The 26,474-nt window shown below is 61.3% G+C and overlaps 3 protein-coding genes and 2 non-coding genes across 12 annotated transcripts in view; 1 reads left to right on the top strand and 4 right to left on the bottom strand.

Moving 5' to 3' along the window:
* The first annotated feature begins 2,014 nt into the window (after positions 1 to 2,014).
* IDH3B (isocitrate dehydrogenase (NAD(+)) 3 non-catalytic subunit beta) lies at positions 2,015 to 17,018 on the top strand. Of its 2 annotated transcripts, none has more exons than XM_064419147.1 (12): positions 2,015 to 2,091; positions 2,464 to 2,544; positions 4,914 to 5,006; positions 6,014 to 6,134; positions 6,279 to 6,339; positions 8,032 to 8,164; positions 10,151 to 10,284; positions 11,300 to 11,402; positions 14,640 to 14,786; positions 14,873 to 14,967; positions 15,043 to 15,103; positions 16,891 to 17,018. In XM_064419147.1, the coding sequence occupies exons 1-12, from the start codon at positions 2,056 to 2,058 to the stop codon at positions 16,969 to 16,971; spliced, it is 1,146 nt and encodes a 381-aa protein (XP_064275217.1). In that variant the 5' UTR covers positions 2,015 to 2,055; the 3' UTR covers positions 16,972 to 17,018. The 2 variants fall into 2 exon arrangements, with proteins under 2 accessions (XP_064275217.1, XP_064275216.1); XM_064419146.1 differs by lacking the exon at positions 16,891 to 17,018 and adding an exon at positions 15,667 to 15,892.
* Positions 17,019 to 17,342: 324 nt separating this feature from the next.
* Positions 17,343 to 21,732, bottom strand: NOP56 (NOP56 ribonucleoprotein). The gene is made up of 12 exons (XM_064419145.1): positions 21,657 to 21,732; positions 21,366 to 21,455; positions 21,000 to 21,114; positions 20,762 to 20,923; positions 20,285 to 20,483; positions 19,848 to 20,035; positions 19,620 to 19,771; positions 19,341 to 19,441; positions 19,022 to 19,170; positions 18,661 to 18,782; positions 17,858 to 17,995; positions 17,343 to 17,726 (listed from the first exon to the last, which is right to left on the bottom strand). The coding sequence occupies exons 1-12, from the start codon at positions 21,657 to 21,659 to the stop codon at positions 17,484 to 17,486; spliced, it is 1,662 nt and encodes a 553-aa protein (XP_064275215.1). The 5' UTR covers positions 21,660 to 21,732; the 3' UTR covers positions 17,343 to 17,483.
* LOC135300176 (small nucleolar RNA SNORD57) lies at positions 18,063 to 18,131 on the bottom strand. Its single transcript, XR_010362065.1, has one exon. It is a non-coding gene; the product is annotated as a small nucleolar RNA SNORD57 (small nucleolar RNA).
* LOC135300177 (small nucleolar RNA SNORD56) lies at positions 18,852 to 18,925 on the bottom strand. Its single transcript, XR_010362066.1, has one exon. It is a non-coding gene; the product is annotated as a small nucleolar RNA SNORD56 (small nucleolar RNA).
* Positions 21,733 to 22,532: 800 nt separating the features above from the next.
* The window catches only part of DCTN1 (dynactin subunit 1), a 63,064-nt gene continuing 59,122 nt past the window's right edge, over positions 22,533 to 26,474 (bottom strand). For 5 of the 7 annotated variants that reach the window (XM_064419140.1, XM_064419136.1, XM_064419137.1 and 2 more), the window contains 6 exons: positions 26,407 to 26,421; positions 25,963 to 26,096; positions 25,113 to 25,296; positions 24,262 to 24,338; positions 23,910 to 23,999; positions 22,533 to 22,865 (listed from right to left, as the gene is read on the bottom strand). In XM_064419140.1, coding sequence (XP_064275210.1) covers positions 22,728 to 22,865; positions 23,910 to 23,999; positions 24,262 to 24,338; positions 25,113 to 25,296; positions 25,963 to 26,096; positions 26,407 to 26,421 — 638 coding nt within the window. In that variant the 3' untranslated portion in view covers positions 22,533 to 22,727. The remainder of the gene's footprint in view (positions 22,866 to 23,909; positions 24,000 to 24,261; positions 24,339 to 25,112; positions 25,297 to 25,962; positions 26,097 to 26,406; positions 26,422 to 26,474) is intronic. The other 2 variants (XM_064419134.1, XM_064419139.1) reach the window with 1 other exon arrangement.

Raw genomic sequence — 26,474 nt, 5'->3', positions numbered from 1 at the left:
AGGAGGGGACATCCAGGGAACTCTCGTGGGGACATCACGGGGGACCCTCATGGGGACATCCTGGGGACCCTCGTGGGGACATCCTGGGGACCATCAGGGGACATCCAGGGGCCTTCATGGGGACACCGGGATGTGGAAACCCACAGTGGGACTCCCTGTGTGGCAGCAGCGGGGACTTGGGGGTGACACCGTGTGGGGCTTTGGGGCCACCGGGAGCCGGTGGGACAGCGATGAGGAGCGGGGTGGCCCGTGTCCCCGTGCTGTCCCCTGACGCTGTCCCCTCGCGGCTCCAGGGACCTGGAGCAGGCGGCCGAGGCGGCCATGGAGCGGCGCAGCGAGGCCGAGATGAGCCTGGTGCTGGCCCGGTGCTGCCCCGGCACCGACGGCGCCCTGGCCGAGCGGCTGGGCCGGGCACGGGCACAGCTCCTCAAAAAGTGACACCGGGACACCTGGGACACCTGGGACACCACATGGACACTGCCAGGGACACCGCAGGGACACCACAGGGACACTGCAGGGACACCACAGGGACAGCCCAGGGACACTTCCAGGGACATCCCCAGGGACAGCCCAGGGACACTGCCAGGGACATCCCCATGGACATTTCCAGGACACCGCAGGGACACCCCATGGACACCCCCAGGGACATCCCCAGGACATGACCAGGACACCACAGGGATACCACCAGGACACCCCAAGACACCCCGTGGACACTGCAGGGACACCCCCAAGGACACTCTGGGGACACCTCCAGGGACATCCCCAGGACACGACCAGGGACACTCCAGGGACACCCCCAGGGATGCCCCAGGGACACCACAGGGACACTGCCAGGGACACTGCAGGGACACCACCAGGGACATCCCCAGGACACCACAGGGACACTGCCAGGGACATCCCCAGGGACATCCCCAGTGTCACCCCCAGGACACCCCCAGGGACATCCCCAGGACATCGCAGGGACACCCCCAGGGGCACTCTGGGGACACCCAGAGACACTCCATGGACACCCCATGGACACCCCCAGGGACACTCTGGGGACACCCAGGGACACCCCAGTGTCACCCCCAGGACACCCCAGTGTCACTCCCAGTGTCACCCCCAGGACACCCCAGGACCCCCCCAGCCCCCGGGTGTCCCTGTGCTCTGGAAGCTGCTCCCGGCCCTGTCCCTGCTGGATGGTGGCAGAGGTGGCAGCGCTGGGGACAGGGCTGTCCCCTCCCTGCGTGTGCAATAAAGAGCCGAGCTCCGTGTCCTGTGTCACCTTAGGGACACCGGGACGGCGGGGGGGACAGCTGGGGACACCGCGGGGGTCAGGAGCGGTGCCGGCGTCTGGGGGGGAGGGCACCGGCTGTCCCCAAGGGTCACCTGGGGGACACTGGGGGCAGGGGTGTGGGGAACTCTGGGGGTGACACAGGGGGGACATTGGGAGTGTCCCAGGGGGGACACTGGGGGACATTGTGGGGACACTGGGGGGCATTGGAGGGTGTCCTTGGGAGGACATTGGGGGGGAACGTTGTGGGGGTCCCTGGGGGGACATTGTGAGGGTCCCAATGGGATCCCAGGGGGACATTGGGGGGGTCCTTGGGGGGACATTGTGAGGGGCACTGGGGGGACATTGAGGAGGTTCCAGGGGGGACATTGGGGAGTCCCTGAGGGGACATTGAGGGAGGTCCTTGGGGTGTATTGGGGAGTGCTTGGGGGGACATTGAGGGGGTCCCAGTGGGACACTGGGGGGTCCCTGGGGACATTGTGGGGACACTGCAGGGTCCCAGGGGACACTGGGGGGGACATTGTGGGGACACTGGGGGGTCCCAGGGTTACACTGGGGGGCTCCTAGGGGGACATTGTGGGGGGGTCCCAGGGCACATTTTGGGGTCACTGGGGGGTCCCAGGGCACATTTTGGGGTCACTGGGGGGTCCCAGGGCACATTTTGGGGGGTCCCGTCCCCGCGCTCTCCGGCTCGTCCGGCAGGGGGCGCCGCCGGCCCGGCGAGGCCCCGCCCCTTTGGTCACGCGCGCTCCCGCGCCGCGGGGCATTGTGGGCGCGCAGAGATGGCGGCGCTGGGCGCGGGCCGGGCGGCGGCGGCGGTGAGCGGGACACGGGACACGGGCGGGGAGGGCACAACGAGCGGGGACACCGCTCTGCAGCGGGGGGAGTCGGGCTAGGGGCGGCGGGGCAGGGGCGGGGGGGTCAGACGGGGTCTGACCTCATCGTTCTGTGAGGGGTCACTGAGGGCTGGGGGCTCCGTGAGGGGTCACTGAGGGCTGGGGGCTCCGTGAGGGGGCTGGGGGCTCCGTGAGGGGGCTGGGCGGTCGGTCTGGGGCAGAGCGGGAGCTGAAGGCCGGGTGGGTTCCTTTTGGGGGGGTTCAGGCCGGGTTGTGGGGGTGACGTTTTCGGGCCGGGCAGGTTTGGGGGCGGGGGGCAGCCCCGAGGGGCTCTCTGACCCGCGGCTCCCGCAGGGGCTCCTGCGCGCCCAGAGCCTCGGGGCATGGCGGGGGCTGGGCACCTCGGCCGCCCTGCTGCAGCAAGCCCAGGCCAAGGTGAGCGGGCTGGGGGGCAAAGGAGGCTCGGGGGGAGCTTCCGACCCCCCAACTCCCTGAGGGGAGAGCGGGGAAGGGGAGGGGCGGGTGGGATACTGGGGAGGTGTGACACCCCTCAGTTTGACACCCCTCGGTTTGACACCCCTGGGGTTTGGCACCCCTCAGTTTGACACCCCTGGGGCTTTTCCCAGCCAGGGAATTCCCCGATTCCATGGGAGATGTGGCTGAGGGAAGGGCTGAGCCCCGAGGGTGACCTTGAGGCGCTGCCCTTCCCTCAGCCCTGCCTCTGGCATTTCACTTTCCTGCCCTGGCCATTTGATTCCAGCTTATTTAAAGCTCCCTGTTTGTCACTCTCAGCTTTCCTTCCCTCCTCCCTTCCCCCTTCCCACCGGGTGTGGAGTTTCCCTGCTCCTGGCACTGCTGCCAGGGCATCCCCTGGGCTGGGTTGGGAGGGCAGGGACAGCCCAGCGAGATTCTCCTGTGGTCTGGGCCACGAAAATGGGGCTTGGCAAAATTCCAGGGGATCCCGAGGGCAGGGAGAGGGAGTGAGGGGGTTTGGGAACACCGGGCTGTGCTGGGAAATTGAGGAAAATTGGATACTGGGGAAATTCCTCCTGGAAAGAGAAATGGGGAGTCCTCATCCCTGGATTTGGGTGGATTATTAGGGAAATTCCTGCTAAAAATGATTGTCCAACATTCCAGGGGATCCTGAGAGCAGGGATGATGGGATTTAGGAACACCAGGCTGTGCTGGGATATTGGGAAAATTCCTCATGGAAGAAGAAATGTGGAGACCTCTTCTTTGGAGAGATTTGGGTGGAGTATTGGGAGATTCCTTTTAAAAATGGATGTCCAGAATTCCAGGGGATCCTGAGGGCAGGGAGAGGGAGTGAGGGGGTTTAGGAACACCAGGATGTGCTGGGATATGGGGTTGGATACTGGGGAAATTCCTCCTGGAAAGAGAAATGGGGGGTACTCATCCCTGGATTTGGGTGGATTATTAGGGAAGTTCCTGCTAAAAATGATTGTCCAAAATTCCTGAGGGCAGGGAGAAAGAATGAAGGGATTTAGGAGCAGCAGGCTGTCCTGGGAAATTGGGGAAATTCCTCCTGGAAAGAGTAGGGTAGAGTCCCCATCCCTGGAGAGATTTGGGTGGGATCTTGGGAAAATTCCTGCTAAAAATGATTGTCCAAAATTCCAAGAGTTCCTGAGGGCAGGGAGCAGGAGTGAGGGGATTTAGGAACACCAGGCTGTGCTGGGATATGGGGTTGGATACTGGGGAAATTCCTCCTGGAAAGAGAAATGTGGAGTCCTCATCCCTGGATTTGGGTGGATTATTAGGGAAATTCCTGCTAAAAATGATTGTCCAGAATCCCATGGGACCCCGAGGGCAGGGAGAAGGAATGAGGGGATTTAGGAACATGGGAAATTGTGCTGTGCTGGAAAATTGGAGAAATTCCTCCTGGAAAGAGATGTGGGAATCTCCATCCCTGGAGAGATTTGGGTGGGATATTGGGAAATTCCTGCTAAAAATGGCTGTTCAAAATTCCAGGAGTTCCTTGCGGCAGGGAGCAGGAGTGAGGGGATTTAGGAACACCAGGCTGTGCTGGGATATTGGGGAAAATTGGATACTGAGGAAATTCCTCTTGGAAAAAGGAGGGAGTCTCCATCCCTGGAGAGATTTGGGTGGATATTGGGAGATTCCTGCTGAAATGGCTGTCCAGAATTCCAGGAGTTCCTGAGGGCAGGAGCAGGGAGGGGATTTAGGAGCACGGGCTGTGCTGGGAGCTGGGGCACAGGCACAGGTTGTTTCTGGAGGCCTGGGCAGGACAAGGTGTCCCCGTGGTGTGGGCTGTGCTCAGGGCTGGTGTCACCCTGAGGTGACAGGGACAGGGACAGCTCTGTCCTGGGCTGCCTTTGGGCCCTGGGGACAGGGCTCACAGGGGCTGGAGGGGTCCAGGGAAGGGGGATTTGGGGAGGGGGCTCAGCCTGCAGGAAAGGGGGCTCAGGGGACAGGGACAAAGGGACACGGCTGTGCCAGGAGAGGGCTGGGTGTCCCCAGGGGTCCCCTGGGGGGACATTTTGGGGATTTTACTCCTGGGAAGGTTATCAAGCCCCACTCAGCTGTGGAGTCCCCATCCCTGGGGGATTTCCCAGCCCCGTGCATGTGACACTTGGGGACACCCTGGGGGGTTTCCCAGCCCCCTGGATGTGGCACTTGGGGACAGTGCCCAGTGGTGGCCTTGGCACTGCAGGGCTTTCCCAGCCTGAACATTCCCTGTCCCTGTGGGTGTGACGTGGCCCGGGTCCCCCAGGTCCCTGTGGCCCCGTTTGGGGCTGGTTTGGGGTGACCCCCCCGTGCCTCCGCAGTCCCACAGGGCTGAGGGGACATTCCAGGTGACAATGCTGCCGGGGGACGGCGTGGGCCCGGAGCTGATGCACGCTGTCAAGGAGGTCTTCAAGGTACGGCCAGGGGACAGCAGCAGCAGCTGGCCCCGAGTGGCCCTAAGTGTCCTTGAGTGTCCCTGTGTGTCACTTACTGTCCCTGGGTGTCCCTGAGTGTCCCTAAATGTCCCTGAGTGTCCTTAAGTGTCGCTGTGTGTTCCTGCCTGTCCCTGAGCATCCCTGAATGTCCCTGATGTCTCTGTATGTCCCTGAGCATCCCTGAATGTCCCTGATGTCTCTGTATGTCCCTGAGTGTCCCTAAATGTCCCTGTGTGTCCCTGCCTGTCACTGAGTGTCCCTAAGTGTTGCTGTGTGCCCCTGCTTGTCCCTGAGTGTCCCTAAGTGTCCCTAAATGTCCCTGAGTGTCCCTGAGTATCTCTGCATGTCCTTGAGTGTCCCTGAGTGTTCCTGAGTATCTCTGCATGTCCCTGAGTGTCCCTAAGTGTCCTTAAATGTCCCCAAGTGTCCCTGAGTGTCCCTAAATGTTCCTGCATGTCCCTGAGTGTCCCTAAATGTCCCTAAATGTCCCTGTGTGTTCCTGCATGTCCCTGCCCGTCCCTGTGTGTCCCTGAACATCCCTAAATGTCCCTGCATGTTCCTGAGTGTCCCTGAGTGTCCCTGCATGTCCCTGCATGTCCCTGTGCCCTCTGTCCCCAGTGGTGCTGCCCACGGGCAGAGGGTGTGTCCCCATTCCTGGAGGGATTTGGGATATTGGGATAATTGGACTGGGGATAATTTGGGATATTGGGAAAATTCCTTCTAAAAATGGCTCCCGAAGGAGAATCCCCATCCCTGGAGGGATTTACCAGCCCCGTGGATGTGACACTTGGGGACATCCCGGGGGGTGGCCGTGGCAGTGCTGGGGGCACCTCAGAGGCTTTTCCCAAGGGAAACACCCCGTGGCTCCATCAGTGCCACTGAGGTGATGCCAGCTCCCTCCTGTCCCTGAGCACGGCTGGCCCAGGGCTCCGTGTCCCCCCGAGGTGTCCCCGAGGTGACCCTGGGTGGCCCTGTCCCCGTCCCAGGCTGGCAATGTCCCCGTGATCTTCGACGAGCACCACCTGAGCGAGGTGCAGAACACGGCGTCCGAGGAGAAGCTGGACCGGGTGGTGGACTCCATGAAGGAGAGCAAGGTGGCCCTCATTGGTGAGCCCTGTCCCCTCCCTGTCCCCGTCCCTGTCCCCTCCCTGTCCCCTCCCTGTCCCCTCCCTGTCCCCAGGCAGCGCTGGCCCCTCGCTGTGCCAGGGGAGGCTCTGTGGCACTCCGTGACCATTCCCCCGTGTCCTGCAGGGAAGATCCACACGCCCATGGAGTACAAGGGAGACCTGGCGTCCTATGACATGAGGCTCAGGTGAGGGGCTTAGTTAGTTAATTAGTCATTAATGAGTTCTGGGGGAGAGGAGAAGGCTGAGGGATTCTGTGGGGGCTGGGAAACAAAACCCTCAGTGGGACCCTGAGGGGTCCTGCAGAGGGGGTGACCCAGCTGAGTCCCCTGGGACTTGCAGGGGACAGTCACAGGGAAAAAATCCGCTAATTATTAATTAGTTAGATCATTAATTAGATGAGTTATTAGGAGGCAAAACTCCATAGCCTGGAGCTGCTCTTTTTGACTGATCCTTCTTCCCTGGCAATTCTGAAGATGGTGGAGTCGATCCCAGAACTCATCACTGGGAAATCCCCATTAATTAATAATTAATGAGTTATTGGGAGTGTCCCCTGGGATTTGGAGGGGACAGTCACTGGGAAAAAATCCATTAATTAATCATTAAAGAGTTATTGGGAGGAAAAACTCCTGAGGGACCATCCATGGCCAGAATATGTCCCTGCTGACCCTGGGGTCCTGCAGAGGGAAGCTGTGTCCCCTGGGACTTGCAGGGGACAGTCACTGGGGAGGAAAACATTAATTAATGTTTTTATTAATGTCATTATTAATTAATGAGCTATTTGGAGTCAAAACTCTGTGGTCTGGAGCTGTCCCTGTTGACTCATCCTTCCTCCCTGGAAGTTCTGGAGGTGGTGGGGTGGATCCCAGAACTCATCACTGGGAAAACCCCGTTAATTAATAATTAATGAGTTATTGGGAAGCAGAATTCCTGAGGAACCATCCCTGGCCAAGAGCTGTCACTGGGAAGAAATCCGCTAATTATTTATTAATGAATTATTGAGAGGCAAAACTCCATAGCCTGGAGCTGTCCCTGTTGACTCATCCTTTTTCCCTGGAAGTTCTGGAGGTGGTGGGGTGGATCCCAGAATTCCTCACTGCTAACTCCATTAATTATTAATTAATGAGTTATTGGGAAGGAAAATTCCCGAGGGACCATCCCTGGCAGGAGCTGTCCCTGTTCACCCTGGGGTCCTGCAGAGGGGGTGACCCAGCTGTGTCCCCTGACTTGCTGGGGACAGTCACAGGGAAAAAATCCATTAATTAATAATTAATGGGTTATTGGGAGGCAAAACTCTGTGGTCTGGAGCTGCCCCTGCTGACTGATCCTGCTTCCATGGAAGTTCTGGAAATGGTGGGATGGCCCCCAGAACTCATCACTGGGAAAACCCTGTTAATTAATAATTAATGAGTTATTGGGAAGCAGAATTCCCAGGGGACCATCCCTGGCCAGGAGCTGTCCCTGCTCACCCTGGGGTCCTGCAGAGGGAAGCTGTGTCCCCTGGGATTTGGAGGGGACAGTCACTGGGGAAAAATCCGCTAATTATTTATTAATGAGTCATTGAATGGCAAAACTCCATAGCCTGGAGCTGCTCTTTTTGACTGATCCTTCTTGCCTGGCAATTCTGGAGATGGTGGAGTCGATCCCAGAACTCATCACTGGGCAATCCCCATTAATTAATAATTAGTGGGTTATTGGGAGTGTCCCCTGGGATTTGGAGGGGACAGTCACTGGGGAAAAATCCATTAATCAATAATGAATGAGTTATTGGGAAGGAAAATTCCCGAGGGACCATCGCTGGCAGGAGCTGTCCCTGGGGGTGTCCCCACGCCCAGAGGGGACAGGGTGGCCCCCGAGCAGCCGCGTGTCCCTGTCCCCAGGAGGAAGCTGGACCTGTTTGCCAACGTGGTGCACGTGAAGAGCCTCCCGGGCTACCAGACCCGGCACAACAACCTGGACCTGGTGATCATCCGGGAGCAGACCGAGGGCGAGTACAGCTCCCTGGAGCACGAGGTGGGACAGCTGCCACTGCCAGGGGACAGCTCCGGGGACCCCCGGGGCCTGGGGGGCTCAGGAGAGCTGCCAAGGGAGAAAGGGGGGAAAATGGAGAAAAAGCGAAAAAGGAGTGGTTGGAATTTAGGGAGAGGGATCAGGGATTGTAAAAATAGCAGACAAGGGCTGGAGGGACAGGACACAGGGAATGGCTCCACTGGGAAAGGGGAGATTGGGATGGGAGCTTGGCAAGGAATTGCTGGCTGGGATGGAGTTCCCAGATTTGTTGTGGCTGGCCCTGGATGCTTGGAAGTGTCCAAGGCCAGGCTGGAATCCACCTGGGCTAGGAGAGGTGTCCCTGCCATGGATGGGGTGGGAATGGATGGGATTTAAGTCTTTTCCAACTCAAACCATTCCAGGATTCTGGAGCTCTTTTTCTCTGGGAGAGCAATGTTCTCCTGGACTAGGGAAAATTCCAGGGAATGCTCAGAGTCCCTGCAGGGGCTCCAGGAGAGCTGCAGAGGGACTGGGGACAAGGGACAGAGGGACAGGACACAGGGAATGGCTGCCACTGGCCAAGGGCAGATTGGGCTGGGATCTTGGCAAGGAATTGCTGGCTGGGAGGGTGGGCAGGGGCTGGGCTGGAATTCCCAGAGAATCCCTGGATCTCTGGCAGTGCCCAAGGCCAGGCTGGATGGATTTGGATCCACCTGGGGCAGTGGGAGCTGTCCCTGGCTGGGATGGGATGAGCTCCAAGGTCTCTCCAGCCCACCCCATTCCCTGATTCCCTGCTCAGCACACTCAGGACCTGCCTGGAGCAGGGGAATTAGGGAATATTTTGGGATAGGAGCACACCCAGCCCCGGTGAGGAATGGGGTGGCTGCAGGGGGCAGTGCCTGGCAAAGGGACAGTGGCACAGGGATTGTCCTGGGTGAACCCTGGCCAGGATGGAGACACCAGTGGGGAGGAGAGCTGGACAGAAGGGCAAACCTGGGCTGAGACTGGGGCAAATTAATGATTGAAACAAAATGGTGATGGTGACTAAAAAAAATCAGTAACTGAAACAAAGTGATGATGAGAACAATGCAATAACTGAAACGAAATTATGAGAACAATGCAATAAATGAAACAAAATTATGATGAGAACAGTGCAGTAATTGAAACAAAATGGTGATGTTTATTAAAAAAATTCAATAATTGAAACAAATCATGATGATGAGAACAATGCAATAACTGAAACAAAATTATGATGAGAACAATGCAGTAATTGAATCAAAATAAAGATGATGATGATGATAACAGTTCAACAATTGAAACAAAGTGGTGATGATTAGAAAAATTTAATAATTGAAAGAAAATGATGATGATTAGAACAAGTCAGTAATTGAAAGAAAATTATGATGATGATTAGAACAATTCAATAATTGAAACAAAATTATGATGATGAGAACAGTTTAATAATTGAAAAAATTGTGATAATAAAAATATATAGTAATTGGAACAAAATTTTCATGATAAATATGTGATTGAAAAAATCATGATGATAATAATTAATAATGAATATAAATACGTGTAAGAATAATAGAGATAATAATACATGTAACACATAATAAATGTGGTGACTAGTAATAACTGATGATAATGGTAGTAATAATTATAGTAGTAATAATAAATATGTTAATAAGGAGAGGGGAGATTAATAATAGTAATAATAATGATGATGATAATAATGATAATAATGATGACGACGACAATAATAATTATAATAATGCTAATAATAATTATAATAATGATAATGATGATAGTAATAATAGTGATGATAATGATAATAATAATAGTAATAATAATATTAATAATGATAATAATGATGATAATAATAATAGTAAATAAATAAATAAATAAGTAAATAATAAATAAATAAATAAATGATGGCAGAGGCAGGGCAGGACAGTGCCGGTGTGGGGCGGGCGGGTGGCCGTGGCAGGCTGTGACCCGCTGTGCCCCCAGAGTGCCAAGGGGGTGATCGAGTGCCTGAAGATCATCACCAGGGCCAAGTCCCAGCGCATCGCCAAGTTCGCCTTCGACTACGCCACCAAGAAGGGCCGGGCCAAGGTCACAGCTGTGCACAAGGCCAACATCATGTGAGTGACACTGTCACCCCTGGTCACCGCGGGACCTCTGGGACCTGCCGGGGACCCAGGACTCCTGGGAGGGACCTGGGCTGGCAGGAGAGGGGGGAAGGGCTTCAAAGTGGAGTAATTGAGATGGGGGTGGGGTCTTGGGAGGGAGTTCCTGGCTGGGATGGGATTCCCAGAGCAGCTGGGGCTGGCCCTGGGTCCCTGGCAGTGCCCAAGGCCAGGCTGGAGCAGCCTGGGACAGTGGGAGGTGTCCTTGCCCATGGATTCAGTGAACTTCAAGGTCCCTCTGCACCCAAACCATTCCAGGATTCTGGAGCATCTGTGCTCTGGGAGAGCTGGGAATGTTCCCCTGGAGAAGGGAAAATTCCAGGGAATGCTCAGAGTCCCTGCAGGGGCTCCAGGAGAGCTGCAGAGGGACTGGGGACAAGGGACAGAGGGACAGGACACAGGGAATGGCTGCCACTGGCCAGGGGGAGATTGGGCTGGGATCTTGGCAAGGAATTGCTGGCTGGGAGGGTGGGCAGGGGCTGGGTTGGAATTCCCAGATTTGCTGTGGCTGCCCCTGGATCCCTGGCATTGCCCAAGGCCAGGTTGGACAAAGGGGATTGGAGTGAGGGAGATCAGGATTTCCCTGGGGCTTTTCCCTCACTCTGCTCCCAGGCAGGAGTGAGCAAGACACTGACCTGCAGCTGCTGCTCCTCTGATTTATTGATAAATCAGTGTCCAGATATTCCCTGGGCAGCATCTCCACATCCCTGTCCCCATGGATTGTGGGATCGCTGCCTTGGGGTCATTCCTGCAGAATCCCAAGCTCTGGAATCATTGATGGGAGCACCTGGACAGCTCCTCCTGCACCTCCCACCTGGGACAAATCCCCTTCCCATCAGGGAGGGGGGAAAAGCAGCACGAGGAGCCCAAAGGGTGTCACAGATCCCAATTCCTGCTGGATCCTGCAGTTCCTGCTGGCTCCTGCAGCCTTTGGGATTTGCCCCAACCCTTCCTGGTGTTCCCTGTGCAGGAAGCTGGGGGATGGGCTGTTCCTGCAGTGCTGTAAGGAGGTGGCTGAGCTGTACCCCAAGATCAAATTCGACACCATGATCATCGACAACTGCTGCATGCAGGTGAGACACGCCCCCCCCGGCCACGCCCCCCAGCCACGCCCCTGAGTGTGTCCCCATCCCTTGTCCCTGTCCCTGGTCCCTTCCCAACCTCCCCTTGAGGAGCTGGAACCTCCAAGCCTGGGCACACCGAGCCCACCTGGCCCCAGGGTTGTCCCCGTGTCAGGCAGGACCCCCCAGCATTCCCAACATTCCCAGCATTCCCAACATTCCCAGCATTCCCAGCCCTGTCCCACCTGGCCTTGCCCAGCCTGTGGCTCTGGGACCATCCCAGTGCTGCTGCTGGGGGGAATTTGGGGACCTGGGTTCCTGCAGCCTCACTGGGGCTGGGTGTGTTTCTGTCCCTAAAAATTCCCCTTTATATCCCCAATAATTTCCCTAAAAACTCCCCCAGTCCCATCGGTGCTGCCCTAGGCAGCTGTGCCAAGCATGGAATGATCTGGGTTGGAAACACCTGGGAGCTCATCCATCCATCCCCACACCCGGAGCTCATCCATCCATCCCCACACCTGGGAGCTCATCCATCCATCCATCCATCCATCCCCACACCTGGGAGCTCATCCATCCATCCATCCATCCATCCCCACACCTGGAGCTCATCCATCCATCCCACACCCGGAGCTCATCCATCCATCCCCACACCCGGAGCTCATCCATCCATCCCCACACCTGGAGCTCATCCATCCATCCCCACACCCGGAGCTCATCCATCCATCCCCACACCTCAGCTCATCCATCCATCCCCACACCTGGGAGCTCATCCATCCATCCCACACCTGGAGCTCATCCATCCATCCCACACCTGGAGCTCATCCATCCATCCCCACACCTGGAGCTCATCCATCCATCCCACACCTGGAGCTCATCCATCCATCCCCACACCTGGAGCTCATCCATCCATCCCCACACCTGGAGCTCATCCATCCATCCCACACCCGGAGCTCATCCATCCATCCCCACACCTGGGAGCTCATCCATCCATCCCACACCTGGAGCTCATCCATCCATCCCACACCTGGGAGCTCATCCATCCATCCCCACACCTGGAGCTCATCCATCCATCCCACACCCGGAGCTCTTCCATCCATCCATCCCCACACCTGGAGCTCATCCATCCATCCCACACCCGGAGCTCATCCATCCATCCCCACACCTGGGAGCTCATCCATCCATCCCCACACCCGGAGCTCATCCATCCATCCCACACCCGGAGCTCATCCATCCATCCCACACCTGGAGCTCATCCATCCATCCCACACCCGGAGCTCATCCATCCATCCCACACCCGGAGCTCATCCATCCATCCCCACACCTGGAGCTCATCCATCCATCCCCACACCTGGAGCTCATCCATCCATCCCCACACCTGGAGCTCATCCATCCATCCCCACACCTGGGAGCTCATCCATCCATCCCCACACCCGGAGCTCATCCATCCATCCCCACACCCGGAGCTCATCCATCCATCCCACACCCGGAGCTCATCCATCCATCCCCACACCTCAGAGCTCATCCATCCATCCCCACACCCGGAGCTCATCCATCCATCCCACACCCGGAGCTCATCCATCCATCCCCACACCCGGAGCTCATCCATCCATCCCACACCTGGAGCTCATCCATCCATCCCACACCTGGAGCTCATCCATCCATCCCCACACCTGGAGCTCATCCATCCATCCCCACACCTGGAGCTCATCCATCCATCCCCACACCTGGAGCTCATCCATCCATCCCACACCCGGAGCTCATCCATCCATCCCACACCCGGAGCTCATCCATCCATCCCCACACCTGGAGCTCATCCATCCATCCCCACACCTGGAGCTCATCCATCCATCCCCACACCCGGAGCTCATCCATCCATCCCCACACCTGGAGCTCATCCATCCATCCCCACACCTGGAGCTCATCCATTCCCAAACCTGGGAGCTCATCCATCCATCCCCACACCCGGAGCTCATCCATCCATCCCCACACCTGGGAGCTCATCCATCCATCCCACACCTGGAGCTCATCCATCCATCCCACACCCGGAGCTCATCCATCCATCCCCACACCTGGAGCTCATCCATCCATCCCCACACCCGGAGCTCATCCATCCCACACCTGGAGCTCATCCATCCATCCCCACACCTGGAGCTCATCCATCCATCCCCACACCTGGAGCTCATCCATCCATCCCCACACCTGGAGCTCATCCATCCATCCCCACACCCGGAGCTCATCCATCCCACACCTGGAGCTCATCCATCCATCCCCACACCCGGAGCTCATCCATCCATCCCACACCCGGAGCTCATCCATCCATCCCCACACCTGGAGCTCATCCATCCATCCCCACACCTGGAGCTCATCCATCCATCCCCACACCTGGAGCTCATCCATCCATCCCCACACCCGGAGCTCATCCATCCATCCCCACACCCGGAGCTCATCCATCCCACACCTGGAGCTCATCCATCCATCCCCACACCCGGAGCTCATCCATCCATCCCACACCTCAGAGCTCATCCATCCATCCCCACACCTGGAGCTCATCCATCCATCCCCACACCCGGAGCTCATCCATCCCACACCTGGAGCTCATCCATCCATCCCCACACCTGGAGCTCATCCATCCATCCCCACACCCGGAGCTCATCCATCCATCCCACACCTGGAGCTCATCCATCCATCCCACACCTGGAGCTCATCCATCCATCCCCACACCTGGGAGCTCATCCATCCATCCCACACCTGGAGCTCATCCATCCATCCCCACACCTGGAGCTCATCCATCCAGCCCCACACCCGGAGCTCATCCATCCAGCCCCACACCCGGAGCTCATCCATCCATCCCACACCTGGAGCTCATCCATCCATCCCCACACCTGGAGCTCATCCATCCAGCCCCACACCCGGAGCTCATCCATCCATCCCCACACCCGGAGCTCATCCATCCATCCCCACACCCGGAGCTCATCCATCCATCCATCCCCACACCTGGAGCTCATCCATCCCACACCTGGAGCTCATCCATCCATCCCCACACCTGGAGCTCATCCATCCATCCCCACACCTGGAGCTCATCCATCCATCCCCACACCTGGAGCTCATCCATCCATCCCCACACCTCAGCTCATCCATCCCCATCCATCCCCACTCACCTGGGCTCTGCCCCCTGTCCCGGGGTGGGGCTGAGCTTCCCCCCAGCTGTTGCAGGCCTCACTGCCCCACTCCCATCCCATCCCATCCCAGCTGGTGCAGAATCCCTACCAGTTTGACGTCCTGGTGATGCCCAACCTCTACGGGAACATCGTGGACAACCTGGCCGCGGGGCTGGTGGGCGGCGCGGGCGTCGTGCCCGGCGAGAGCTACAGCGCCGAGTACGCCGTGTTCGAGCTGGTGAGGAGGCGTGCCAGGGCCATCCCAGGGCATTCCCAAGGCTGGCAGGCTGGGATGGCCCTGGCACCGTGCCCTGTGTCCCACAGGGAGCCCGGCACCCCTTCGCCCAGGCCGTGGGCAGGAACATCGCCAACCCCACGGCCATGCTGCTCTCGGCCTCCAACATGCTGCGGCACCTCAAGTACGTGCTGGGCTCTCAAGGGGGGTCTGGGGGGGCTTCTGAGGGGCTGAGCCCCCGTCTCCCCCTCTTTTCCAGCCTGGAATACCACTCCAACATGGTCTCGGACGCGGTGAAGAAGGTGATCAAAGGTGGCAAAGTGAGTGTGGGACGGTGGGTTGGGCTGGTGGTGCCTGGGTCACGGTCTCTGCTCTCTTCTTCCCAGCTGGAATTCTGGTTCTCCTCCTCTTTCTATCTGGAATTCTTGGTTCTTCTCCTCTTTCCAGCTGGAATTCTGGTTCTTCTTCTCTTTCTGTCTGGAATTCTGGCTCCTCTCCTCTCTGCAGCTACAATCCCAGGCCCACAGCTGTGTCCAGCCCCTGTGCTCATGAGGGAGGGACTCTTGGCAGGGCTGGGGGATCCTCCATGGCCTTGTCCCTATTTGGGTTCTCAGCAGGGCTCTCTGGGACCTTTCCACGTCCCCATGTCCACCCCAGGTCCTGGCAGGGCTCTCAGGGATGTTCCACGGCCCCGCTCCCACCCCAGGTTCTGGCAGGGCTCTCAGGGATGTTCCACAGCCTCGCTCCCACCCCAGGCCCTGGCAGGGCTCCGGGTCCCCGCTGTCCCTGTGCTGTCCTGTCCCTGTCCCTGTCCGTGTCGCAGCCGTTCCCTGGTTCACCAGCGCCTCCTTCCCGTTTCTCCCCCCCTGTGTTGGATTTGCAGGTCCGGACCCGGGACCTGGGCGGTTACTCCACCACCTCCGACTTCGTCAAGTCCGTCATTGACAACCTGCACCCCAACTATGGGGCTTAGGACCCCCGGCAGCCCCCCGCGCCTCGGCCCCCTCCCCAGCCCCCTCCCAGCCCCCCAGGGAGGCCCGGGACCCCCAGGAACGCTTTACCCCCCCCATCCCCCAGAGGAGGCGGCCAGTGTGGATTTTGGGGTGTGCTGGGTGGTTTTGGGGGATGGGGCAGCGCCCCTAAATCATAGGCAGCTCCTAGGGACATTGGGACCACCCAGCATGGCTCTGGAACCCCCATTCCCATGGCATCCCATTATTGGATTGTCATTCCTGTGGGACCAGTGGGATTCTTGGATCCCTGTGAGAACAGGACCTTGGACTGTGGGACCCCATTCCTATGGGATCCCTGTGACTTTGGGATCCCCATTCCTATGGGGTCATTCTGCCTGTTGGACCGGTGGGATTTTGTGGGACCCCTGTGAAAGCAGGACCTCAGACTGTGGAAACCCCATTCCCACGGGACCCCTGTGACTGCTGGAGCAGTGTGGGATTCTCGTGGGACCTCCATTCCCATGGGATCCTCACAAATATGGGACCAGTGTGATTGTGGGATCCCTGTGCCCCCATTCCCGTGGGACCCATCCCATGCAGCTTTCAGCAATAACCAGGGTGACGTCCCCCACCCTCCACCCCCGTGGCAGCTGCTGGCACAGGGTCCCCACGCGTGGGTGACCCTGGAACACTCCAAACCTGGGGCAGGGTGTGGGGTGCACGCTGTGCCCCCCAGCCCATGGGAACTGGGGAGCTGCAGGGCTGAGCTGGGAGTCGATCCCGTAACTGCTGTGCCCGCGGTGCCAGGCCTGGTGCCAGCCCGGGCTGTGCCATTGTGTGATGCTCTGTACTCTGCTTTGCTAATAAAGGGTCCAACGCTTCCCTCCTGCCCTGCCCTGCCTGGGGGCACCCGGGGCAGCTTTTGGGGTGCTGGGGCTGCGGAGCTGGGGGGGCAATGCTGGAACCAGAGCCTGAACTGGAGTTTGGGGTTCCCTGAGCCGTGTGGGGCAGAGCAGTCACCAGCCCCTCTGTGTGTCCCCAAGGCACGGGGACAGTTGTGGGGGTGCAGGGGCTCCAGGGAGCCCAGCCCAGCCCGGGGGACCCCCCGTGTGCAGGTCCCTGCTGTGCCCCCCTAACCTCCCGTCTCCTTGCAGGTGCGCACGGCGGACATGGGGGGCTACTCCACCTCCATGGACTTCACCCAGGCTGTGATAGATGCCCTGGAGGTGCAGTGACCTCAGCCCTGCCCCTGGCGACTCCAATAAAGTGGCCTTAGGTGTGACCGTGCTGCTGTGGTGTCCCTGGGCCCGGGCAGGCTGCTGGTGACAGGGTGACCCCCGTGGGGACAGCCTGGGCAGCCCCTGCCAGGAGCAGGACAGGAGGGATCAGCAACGACCTCAGCCCTTTATTGGGGTTTGGGCACCACGAGCGGGGCCTGGCCTGCACTGCACAGGGGACACAGCCCCACACAGCCAGCCCGAGGTCCCCAAGGATGGGGACACAGCCTGGGGACAGCCCCTGCCCCAGGGAAGGGGACATGGGGCTGAAGTTCCACTCTGTAAGGCACAGTCCAGGGCTGCTGGTGGCCAGAGGGACTCACCCAGGCCACCAGGGGCTGTAGCATGTTCCAAGTGGCCACGGTGCCACAGGGCACAGCTGGGGACACCACGGGCTTGGGTGAGTGGCCACTCCCGGCTGCTGCCTGTCCGTCAGTCTGTCAGTCCGTGTGCTGACTGCTCTCTGCTCCCTAATCCTCCTCCGAGTCCCGAGCCACTGCCTTCTTCTTCTTCTTCTTTTTCTTCTTCTTTTCCTCCTCCTCCTCCTCCTCTTCCTCCTCAGGCTCTACCGTGACTTTCCTTTTCTTCTTGGGCAATGGCTCCTCCTCCTCTTCCTCCTCCTCCACCCCGTTCTCCTCAGGCTCTGCCTCTGACTCCTCTGGCTGCTGCTGCTTCTTCTTTTTCTTCTTCTTCTTGGCCCCCACGTCGTTCTCCTGTGGGGAGCCCCACATCAGCTCTGCCCCCATCCTCCCTCCCCTCACGGGGCACAGAGACCCCTCACAGCCCCCCAAGGTGCACCAGGAGCTTCCAGGACCCCCAGAAGGGTCTGACCCCAGCCCCTCACCTCTGTCTCCATCACAGAGTTCTCTGCTGCCTCCTCAGCAGCTGCTGCCAGGGCCTCCAGCCGCCGCTTCTCCCTCTTCTTCCTCTTCTTCTCCTTCTTCTCCTGCCTCCTCTTCACCTCAGCCACCACCTCGCTGGCCTGGGGACACAGGGGGGCCGTGAGCCAGGGCAGGGTCCCAGCTTTGTCCCCACACCTGGCCCTGGTCGGATCAGACTCATTAAATCAGTCTTTGGCCTCCACAGCGGGTCAGGATGGCACAGTGACATCACCTCCGACACGGGCCCTGACCTTCATCCCCCAGCACCTCAGCACCACAGGACCTCACCTTCATCCTCCCAGCATCACCCTCATCATCACAGGACCTCACCTTCATCCCCCCAGCATCACCCTCAGCACCACAGGCCCTCACCTTCATCCTCCCAGCATCACCCTCAGCACCACAGGACCTCACCTTCATCCCTCCAGCACCTCAGCATCATCTTCATCACCTCACCACCATCCTCCACCATCCCAACACCTCCACTGCCCCCACACCTGCCATTCACAATCTCCATCCTCTGGTACCTCACTACAGCCATCTTCATCTCCCTCAGGATCTCACCTCCATCCTCTTCATCACCCCGACACTTCCATCCTTTTCATCTCAGCAGCTCACCTCCATCTTCATTCCCCTGGCACCTCACCACCATTTGTATCTCCCCCAAGATCTCACCTCCTCCTCCCCTCCATCTCTCCCACAGCCTCCATTTGTCACCCTCACCACTCTTCCCCCTCCCTCAGCATCCCCTCCTCCTCCTCCTCACCTCCACCACGGCCTCCTTCATCACCTCCAGGTTCTTGCGGGGCGGCTCCCCGGTCTCGTAGAAGGCCAGGCGCTCCTCCACCTGCTCCCGCAGCTTGTCCCCAAAGACACTGGTGGGGACCTCTGCAGGGAGGGGACAGGGGGCTCAGCACTGCCCCTGCACCCCCAAACCCCCCCGGTGCCCCCCGAGCTCTGCTCAGCCCACAGGAGTCACCATTCACCGCGGGGTGAGATGCTGTTGACGAAAAATGTTCCCATCACGGCAGAGCGGCCCTGAATCCCCCCGAGTGCCCTCCCCGTGCCCACCTGGGCACCGAGCGACAGTGCCCAGCCCGTGTGTGCCCCCCGAGCCCCGTGCCCACCTGAGAAGCAGTCGATGCGCGAGGCAATGGTGCACTTGTTGGCCAGGTAGCGCGAGATCCGCCCCTTGTTCTTGGCGGCCGCGCGCCCGATGAAGGTGGAGTGGAAGATGAGCCCGTACTTGGGCGTGTTCCCCCGCGTCTTCAGCGCCCTGCGAGTGCCCAGCGTGGGGTCAGGACCCCCGAGCAGCCACCCCCACCCTCGGACAGCCCCTCCCCAGCCCGCTGTGCTCGGGGGGTCGCTCAGAGCGGGGCGGGCTGATCACCCCAGCGAGTCACAGCCGCGTCCCCATGGCCGCCATCACCGCGACCGCCCGGGTACCTGAACAGCGCCTTCTCTGCCCCCAGGATCTGCACCGTCGACGCCGGGTACTTGGCCAGGTTGGTCAGGCTGCCGGCGTGCGAGATGAGGCGGGCGCCCACCTGGGGGACAGCACGGGGGGGTCACGGGTGGCTCTGAAACCCCCAGGGCACAGAGAGCCCCCACAGGCCGGGGATCAGCAGTGGAAGCGTCAGCAGCGCAACTCAGTGGATTGACAGATTCACTCTGACATCATCTCCGCGGCTGGGGAGGGGACGGGGGGGCTCTGGGGACACTCACCACCTCCCCGATGAGGGCTGACAGGCTGGGGGCCACCTGGCTCATCTTGGAGCGCAGGTACTCCTGCAGCCCCTTGCGGTAGTCGGCCAGCGAGATGACGCGGCGCGAGAAGCTCTCGATGTTGATGAGGTCCAGGGGGGAGATGTCCATCCCTGGGGGCGGCACGGGGTGAGCGGCAGCACTGGGCACCAGGCCGGGCCCCCCCGAGCCCCTCGGAGCCCCCCTCACCCATGGAGGAGCGCGAGGCCTCCAGGATGGCCTGGGCCTTGGCGCTGTCCATGACGATCTCCTCCAGCCCCTCCAGGCTCTCCTCGCTCAGCTCCCGCCGGTTCCCGATGAATTTGGCCACCCGGCAGTACATGGAGTTCTCGGGCACGATCTTGATCAGCTCGGGGAAGTGGTACCCGTACCACTCCCTGCGGGCACAGGGCACGCTCAGTGGTGCCACCCGGGCCCCGCCCCAGCTCTGTGTGTCCCCAAATGTCCCCAAATGTCCCCCTGGTCCATGCCGTGGCCCTGCGGCCCAGCCAGTGGCCCCTGGGAGCTGCTGTCCCTCCCCGGTCTGTACAGGCGGCCGGAGCAGCAGCAGCCGCCTGTGGTAAGCATGGGGAGGGAGGGAGACCCCCAAAACCCCTTTAAACCCCCCAAAACCCGTCCCCACTGACCGGACGCGCATGGAGAAGGTGTTGATGTCCTTGTCCAGCTGGTCCAGCAGGCTGATGGACTGGATGATCATGTTGTCCACGCGGTGCACGTTGAACTTCACCTTGGCCCGGGAGTAGCTGTGGCCGAGCCCCAGCTGGGCCTTGGCCGCCGACTGCGCCGTGAGGCCGCGCACCAGCGCCGGGAAGTGCAGCCGGATCCCTGCGGGGACACGGCGTCACCACGGGGGGACACCGAGCTGCCACCGCCCGGACACCGAGCTGCCACCGCGCGCGGCCCTGGGGACACCGCAGGGCACCGGGGACACCGCAGGGCACCGGGACACCGCAGGGCACCGGGGACACCGCAGGGCACCGGGGACACCCATAGCCCCAGGGACACCGCGCGGCCCCAGCCCCGCGCCCCCCGCTCCTCGCCCCTCCAGGTGAATCCCGACTGAAGCAGGAGCCCCCCGGGATGTCCCCTGTGTCCCCTCTCACCTCGCATGAGCTCGGCCACGACGCCGCCGGTCTGGCACTGCACGCCCAGCTCCTCCAGCACGGCCGCGCCCATCTTGGCATCGCCCACCCCCAGCAGCACCTTCTTCCTCTTGGGGGGCAGCGCCGTGTCCAGCAGCAGCCGCAGGTCCTCGTGCAGCACCCCTGCGGGACACGGGGGCTCAGCGCGGCCCGCGGCTCCCGGCGCGCCCGGCCCCGCCGCGCCCGGCCCCGCGCTCACCCTCGGACACGGCGTTCATGTTCTCCAGCGCGCTCTGCGCCGAGCGGAACGGCGAGAACGCCACGAGCTTCACCACGTTGTGGAACTTGCCCAGCGTGAGGACGCTCTCCTCCACCTGCGGGGCACCGGGGCTGCGCTCACCCCGGGCACCGGAGCGGCCCCGGCCGTGCCAGCGCCACCCCCCGCCGGGTCCCAACCCGGCCCTTCCACCTTCCTCCAGCCCCGGTGCGTCCCCTGCTGCCCGCCCCCCCCCGCTCCCCGCTCCCGCCCCTCCCCACGCCGTTCCCGGCCCCGCTCCCCGCTCCTCCCGTTCCCGGCCTCCCTCCCCGGCTCGGCTCCCGTTCCTCCCGGTTCCCGGTGCGGTACCTGCGGCAGCAGCAGGCCGATCTCCTCCACCTCGCGCACGGCGAACAGCGCGTACCCGGCCGCATGCTCGAACAGCACGTGCAGCAGCACCTGCGGCACCGAGCGCTCCGCTCAGCGGCGGCGGCGGCTCCGGGGCCGCGCCCCCGCCCATCCCCGCGCCCGGCCCGGCTCCGTGCGGCGGCCCCGGGCTCCCTCCGGTGCCGGCGCGCCCCGATGCGGCCCGAGCGGGCTCCCGGGTCCCTCCCCGCTCCCGATGCCGACGGATGCGGCGCGGGCCCGACCCGCACTCACCATCGTCCTCCCGCCGCCGCCGCCGTCCGGAACTGACGCATTGTCCCCGCCGGAACCGCGCCTCCTCACGCCTCCACCAATCAGCGCCCACTGCGCCGCGCCCTCCGCCAATCACCGCGGGCCTCCTTCGATGGGCCCGCCCCGCGGCCAATCAAGCAGAGGCGGCGCTGACCCCGCCCCCTCCGCGGGGCCGACCAATCAAAGCCGGGAGGGGGCGTTCCCTCCCGCCTTTTCCTGCGCGCCGGCCAATGGGAGCCGCGCGCGCGCCTCGGCCCCGCCCCTTCCCGCGCGGTTCGGTGCGCGCGCGGCCGCACGTGGCGGGACCCGCCACCCCCCATTGTCCCCCAGTGTCCCCCCGGTGTCCCTGCAATGTCCCCCCGTGTCCCCCAGTGTACCTCAGTGTCCCCCAGTGTCCCCACGGTGTCCCCCCGGTGTCCCTGCAATGTGCCCCCGTGTCCCCCAGTGTCTCCCCAGTGTACCTCAGTGTCCCCCAGTGTCCCCGCAGTGTCCCCACGGTGTTCCCCAATGTCCCCCCAGTGTCCCCCTGTCCCCTCCCGGGGCACCCAGAGCGCTCCCGGTCCCCTCCCGGTCCCCTCAGTGCCCTCCAAGTGTCCCCTGCTCCCACCCGGGACCCCCACCCGTCTCCCGGTGCCACCCCCGGATCCCCAAATGTCCCCGTGGCTCCACCCGGGCGCTCCCTGTCCCCCCCGGGCTCCTCTCAGTCCCCTCCGGGACTCCCCGTGCCCCTCTCGGACCCCACCCGTGCCCTCCCAGTCCCCAGTTATGCTCCCCCGTGTCCCCGCAGTGTCCCCCCCGTGTCCCCGCAGTGTCCCCCCCGTGTCCCCGCGCGGTCGGTGCCGGTTCCAGGCGCAGGCGGCGCGTCCAGGGGAGGTTTATTGGGTGCCAGGAGCCCGGGGGGCGCAGCCGCGGTGCCGGGGGTCCCGGGGCTCTGCAGTGTCCGAGAGCAGCGCGGGGGGCCCGGCTCCCCCGGGGGAAGCGGGGCCGGGCTGGGGGGGACACGCGGGCAGGCCCGAGGGAGGGGACAGCGGGCGGGGGTCCCTCGGGGGCGGCTCAGGCGACGAAGTGCTGGCGGAGGTGCTGGAGCAGGTCGGGCGTGAGCAGCACGCGGTGCGCCTGGCCGTGCCCCGGCGCGCACGGGATCGTCACCCGGCCGCACAGCGCCGCGCCCCGCGCCTGCTCCTGCCGGGCCTGCGGGGACAGCGCCGCGCTCAGCGCACACCGCGCACACCGCGCACACCGCGGGGACACCGCCGTGGGGCGGGGGGCCCTGCCCGCCACCGTCCCTGGGAACGGGGGAGCCCTCGGGATTGGGGTTTGTCAGAACGGGGGTCGCTCGAAACTGGGGATCAGGAGCGGGGTCCCTTGGGATGGACCGGGGTCCCTCAGGATTGGGGATCCCTTAGGATTGGGGATCCCTTGTGAATAGGGTCCCTCAGGATTGGGGGTTCCTTGGCACTGGGGTCCCTCAGGAATGGGAGTTCTTTGGGATTGGGGTCCCTCGGGATTGGGGATCCCTTAGGATTAGGGTCCCTCAGGACTGGAGATCCCTTGTGACTGGGGTCCCTCAGGACTGGGGTCCCTCAGGAATAGGGTTTTTTGTGACTGGCATCTCATGGAATTGGGGTCCCTCAGGATTGGGGATCCCTTGAGACTGGGGTCCCTCAGGATTGGGGGTTCTTTGGGATTGGGGTCCCTCAGGAATGGGAGTTCCTTGTGATTGGGGTCTCTCAGGATTGGGGATCCCTTGAGATTGGGGTCCCTCGGGATTGGGGATTCTTTGGGACTGGGGTCCCTCAAGAATAGGGATTTTTGTGACTGGAATCTCTTGGAACTGGGGTCCCTCAGGATTGGGGCCCCTCAGGAATGGGAGTTCCTTGTGATTGGGGTCCTTCAGTACAGGGGATCTCTTGAGATTGGAGCTCCTCAGGATTGGGAGTTCTTTGGGATTGGGGCCCCTCAGGAATAGGGTTTTTTGTGGCTGGCATCTCTTGGAATTGGGGTCCCTCAGGATAGGGGGTTCCTTGGGCTGGGGGGCCCTCAGGATTGGGGATCCCTTGTGATTGTGGTCCCTCACAAATGGGAGTTTTTGTGACTGGCATCTCTTGGAATCAGGGTTCCCTCAGGATTGGGGTCCCTCAGGACAGGGCTCCTCAGAGCTGGGGGTCCCTCAGGATTGGGGTCCCCCAGGATTGGGTTCCCTCAGGATTGGGGTCCCCCAGGACGGGCTCTCACCTTCAGGAAGGAGGAGGACGGGAAGGTGCCGAAGGTGGTGGAGACGCCGGCGCCCGGCTGCTGCTGAACCATCTCCCGCAGCGTGTCGTCCTGGGGCACAGCAAGGTCACCCCAAAACCCACCCCGGGGGGACCCTCGTCACCCCCCAGAGCCCCTCGCCCACCCCACGGAGCCCTTGCCCCCCTGGGCAGGAATCACAGGGGTCAAACCCGACTGTTTTGGGAGGAGAACGGGAACAGGCAGCACTTTGTCCCCTCACTGCCACCAGGTGCCACCAGCCCCAGCCTGGGGTCTGGAGGGCTGGGCTGGGGGTGCCACCAGGTCCCCCAGGCTGGAGAAGACCCTTCCTCACCTTCAGGGCATCGATGGAGTTCTTGAGGGCGCAGAGCCGGGCCGTCTGCTCCAGCAGCCGCGCTGACGAGCTCCGCGCTGCGGACACGGGGAGGGAGGCAGGGGTGGGCCAGGGACACGGGCACAGCTGAGCACTGTGACCCCCCCAGGCTGGCACCGGGTGGGCTTTGGGGGGTTGGACCTCCTCAGGCTGGTACTGGGTGGGGTTTGGGGGGTTTGACCTCCTCAGGTTGGTACCAGAGGATTTCAGGGGGTTTGATTTCCTCAGGTAGTACCTGAGGTACCAGGTAGTTTTGGGGAATTTGATCTCCTCAAGCTGGCACTGGGTGGGTTTTGGGGGTTTGACCTCCTCACGTTGGTACCAGGTGGGTTTTGGAAGGTTTGGACCTCCTCAGGTTTGGTACCAGGGGATTTCAGGGGGTTTGATCTCCTCAGGCTGGTACCAGGTGGGTTTTGGGGGGTTGGACCTCCTCAGGCTGGTACCAGGGGATTTCAGGGGGTTTGATCTCCTTAGGGTGATACCAGGTGGGTTTTGGGGAAGGTTTCACCCCCTTGGGTTGTACCAGGGGGATTTCAGGGCTTGGGGGGCTCCCCGGCAGGAAGAGGCTGAGCCACCCCAGAGCAGCTCATCCCCTGGACACTGATCCATGACCCCAACACACCAATGGCCCTGAGGGGGGACAGGGACTGGCACTCAGCCCAAACACCCCAAACCTGCCAGCAGAGCAGACCCCACCCCGCAGCGAGCCCTGCTCGGGTGACACATCACTGCCAGTCCCTCCGCGGGCACAGCGACAACGCAGAGGTGCCACAGACGCCCCAAACCCCAAGGCAGGTTTTTGCAGGACCTACTGGATTTGCTGTGCCTCATGTCCAGCACCTTGGCGTTGGCGCTGAGCTGGTAGAGGGTCTCCAGCAGCTGCGTGGTCTTGCGGTAGAGGCTCTGCGAGGGCAGCCCCTCGGGCGGGCGCTCCCGCGCCACGCGCGGCACCTGCAGCGGCGCCAGGCTGGCCAGCTCCAGCTTCATCTGGGCACCCTGGCACCCACAAAAACCACAGTGAGGGGCACGGGAAACGGGGAAAGAGAGGCCAGGTGGGAAATGGGTGAAACAGAAATGCAGGGGGTAAAAGGACAGCGGGGGTGGGAGCAGGGATGGTCCCCATGGGTGACCCTTGCACGTGGGGCTGGTGGATTTGGGAGATGTTAATGAGCTGCTCCATCCCGTCCATTAATTAATATCCATTAGAATAGTTGGTTAATTGGGTTATCTGCTGCTGTGCCCCGTGGGGTGTTCATTAATCAATCAATCAATCAGTCTGTGTCAGTGGCATCTGCACCAAGGGGGCTGGCAGGGACATCAGCAGCACCCCCAGTTCCACCAGCATTCCCAGCTCCCAGTGCTGACCCTGCTCCCAGCCCCTTCCCATGGAGCACTCCAGATGAGAGCCTGTTCTCCCGCTCATCCCATATCCCACAGGGATCACATCCCACATTGATCACATCCCATATGAATCACATTCCACGGGGATCACATCCCACATTAATTACATCCCACAAGGACCCCATCCCACAGGGATCTCATCCCACAGGGATCCCATTCCACCCTGATCCCACCCCACAGTATCCCACCCCACAGGACCCCATCCCACAGTATCCCACCCCACCCTGATCCCACCCCCCAGGATGCCCTGCCGTCCCTAACCTTGAGCAGGTTGTTCTCGTTCTTGAGGTGTTTCAGGGAGAGCTGCAGGGCGTCGATCTGCTGCAGCAGGAGGGGTGAGTCCTTCACCTGCACGGGCCCGGAGCCGCCTCCCGGCACCTGCGCGGCACCAACCCCTGCGGAGGGCACTGCCATCAGCACTGCCACCGAGGGGCACAGGACGGCTGCTGCCACCAGCACCTCCCTGGAGAAGTCCCACCAGCCTCCCCGAGGCTCTCCAGCTGGGGGTCACCCCTCTCCACACCCAGCACAGCTCCATGCTCATCCCTCCCTTCCCAGCCCCACTGGAGCCACCAGGGCTGGCAGGCTCTGAGCAGGACCTGGATCCTTCCCTGGCTCCCAAACAGAGCCGTGTCCCAGGGTTTGGTGTCCTGGGATTTCATTTCCCCCCCATGCACTGGGGCTGCATGCAGGGTGTGTCCATACCTCGCTGCTGTTCCTCTGCAGCACAGGGAGAGGGGCCAGGAGAGACAAGAAAAATCAGGATTAAAGCC

The sequence above is a fragment of the Passer domesticus genome, chromosome 4 (assembly GCF_036417665.1).
Source record: "Passer domesticus isolate bPasDom1 chromosome 4, bPasDom1.hap1, whole genome shotgun sequence".
Classification (NCBI taxonomy): domain Eukaryota; kingdom Metazoa; phylum Chordata; class Aves; order Passeriformes; family Passeridae; genus Passer; species Passer domesticus.
This window is presented reverse-complemented; position numbering and strand designations above follow the sequence as displayed.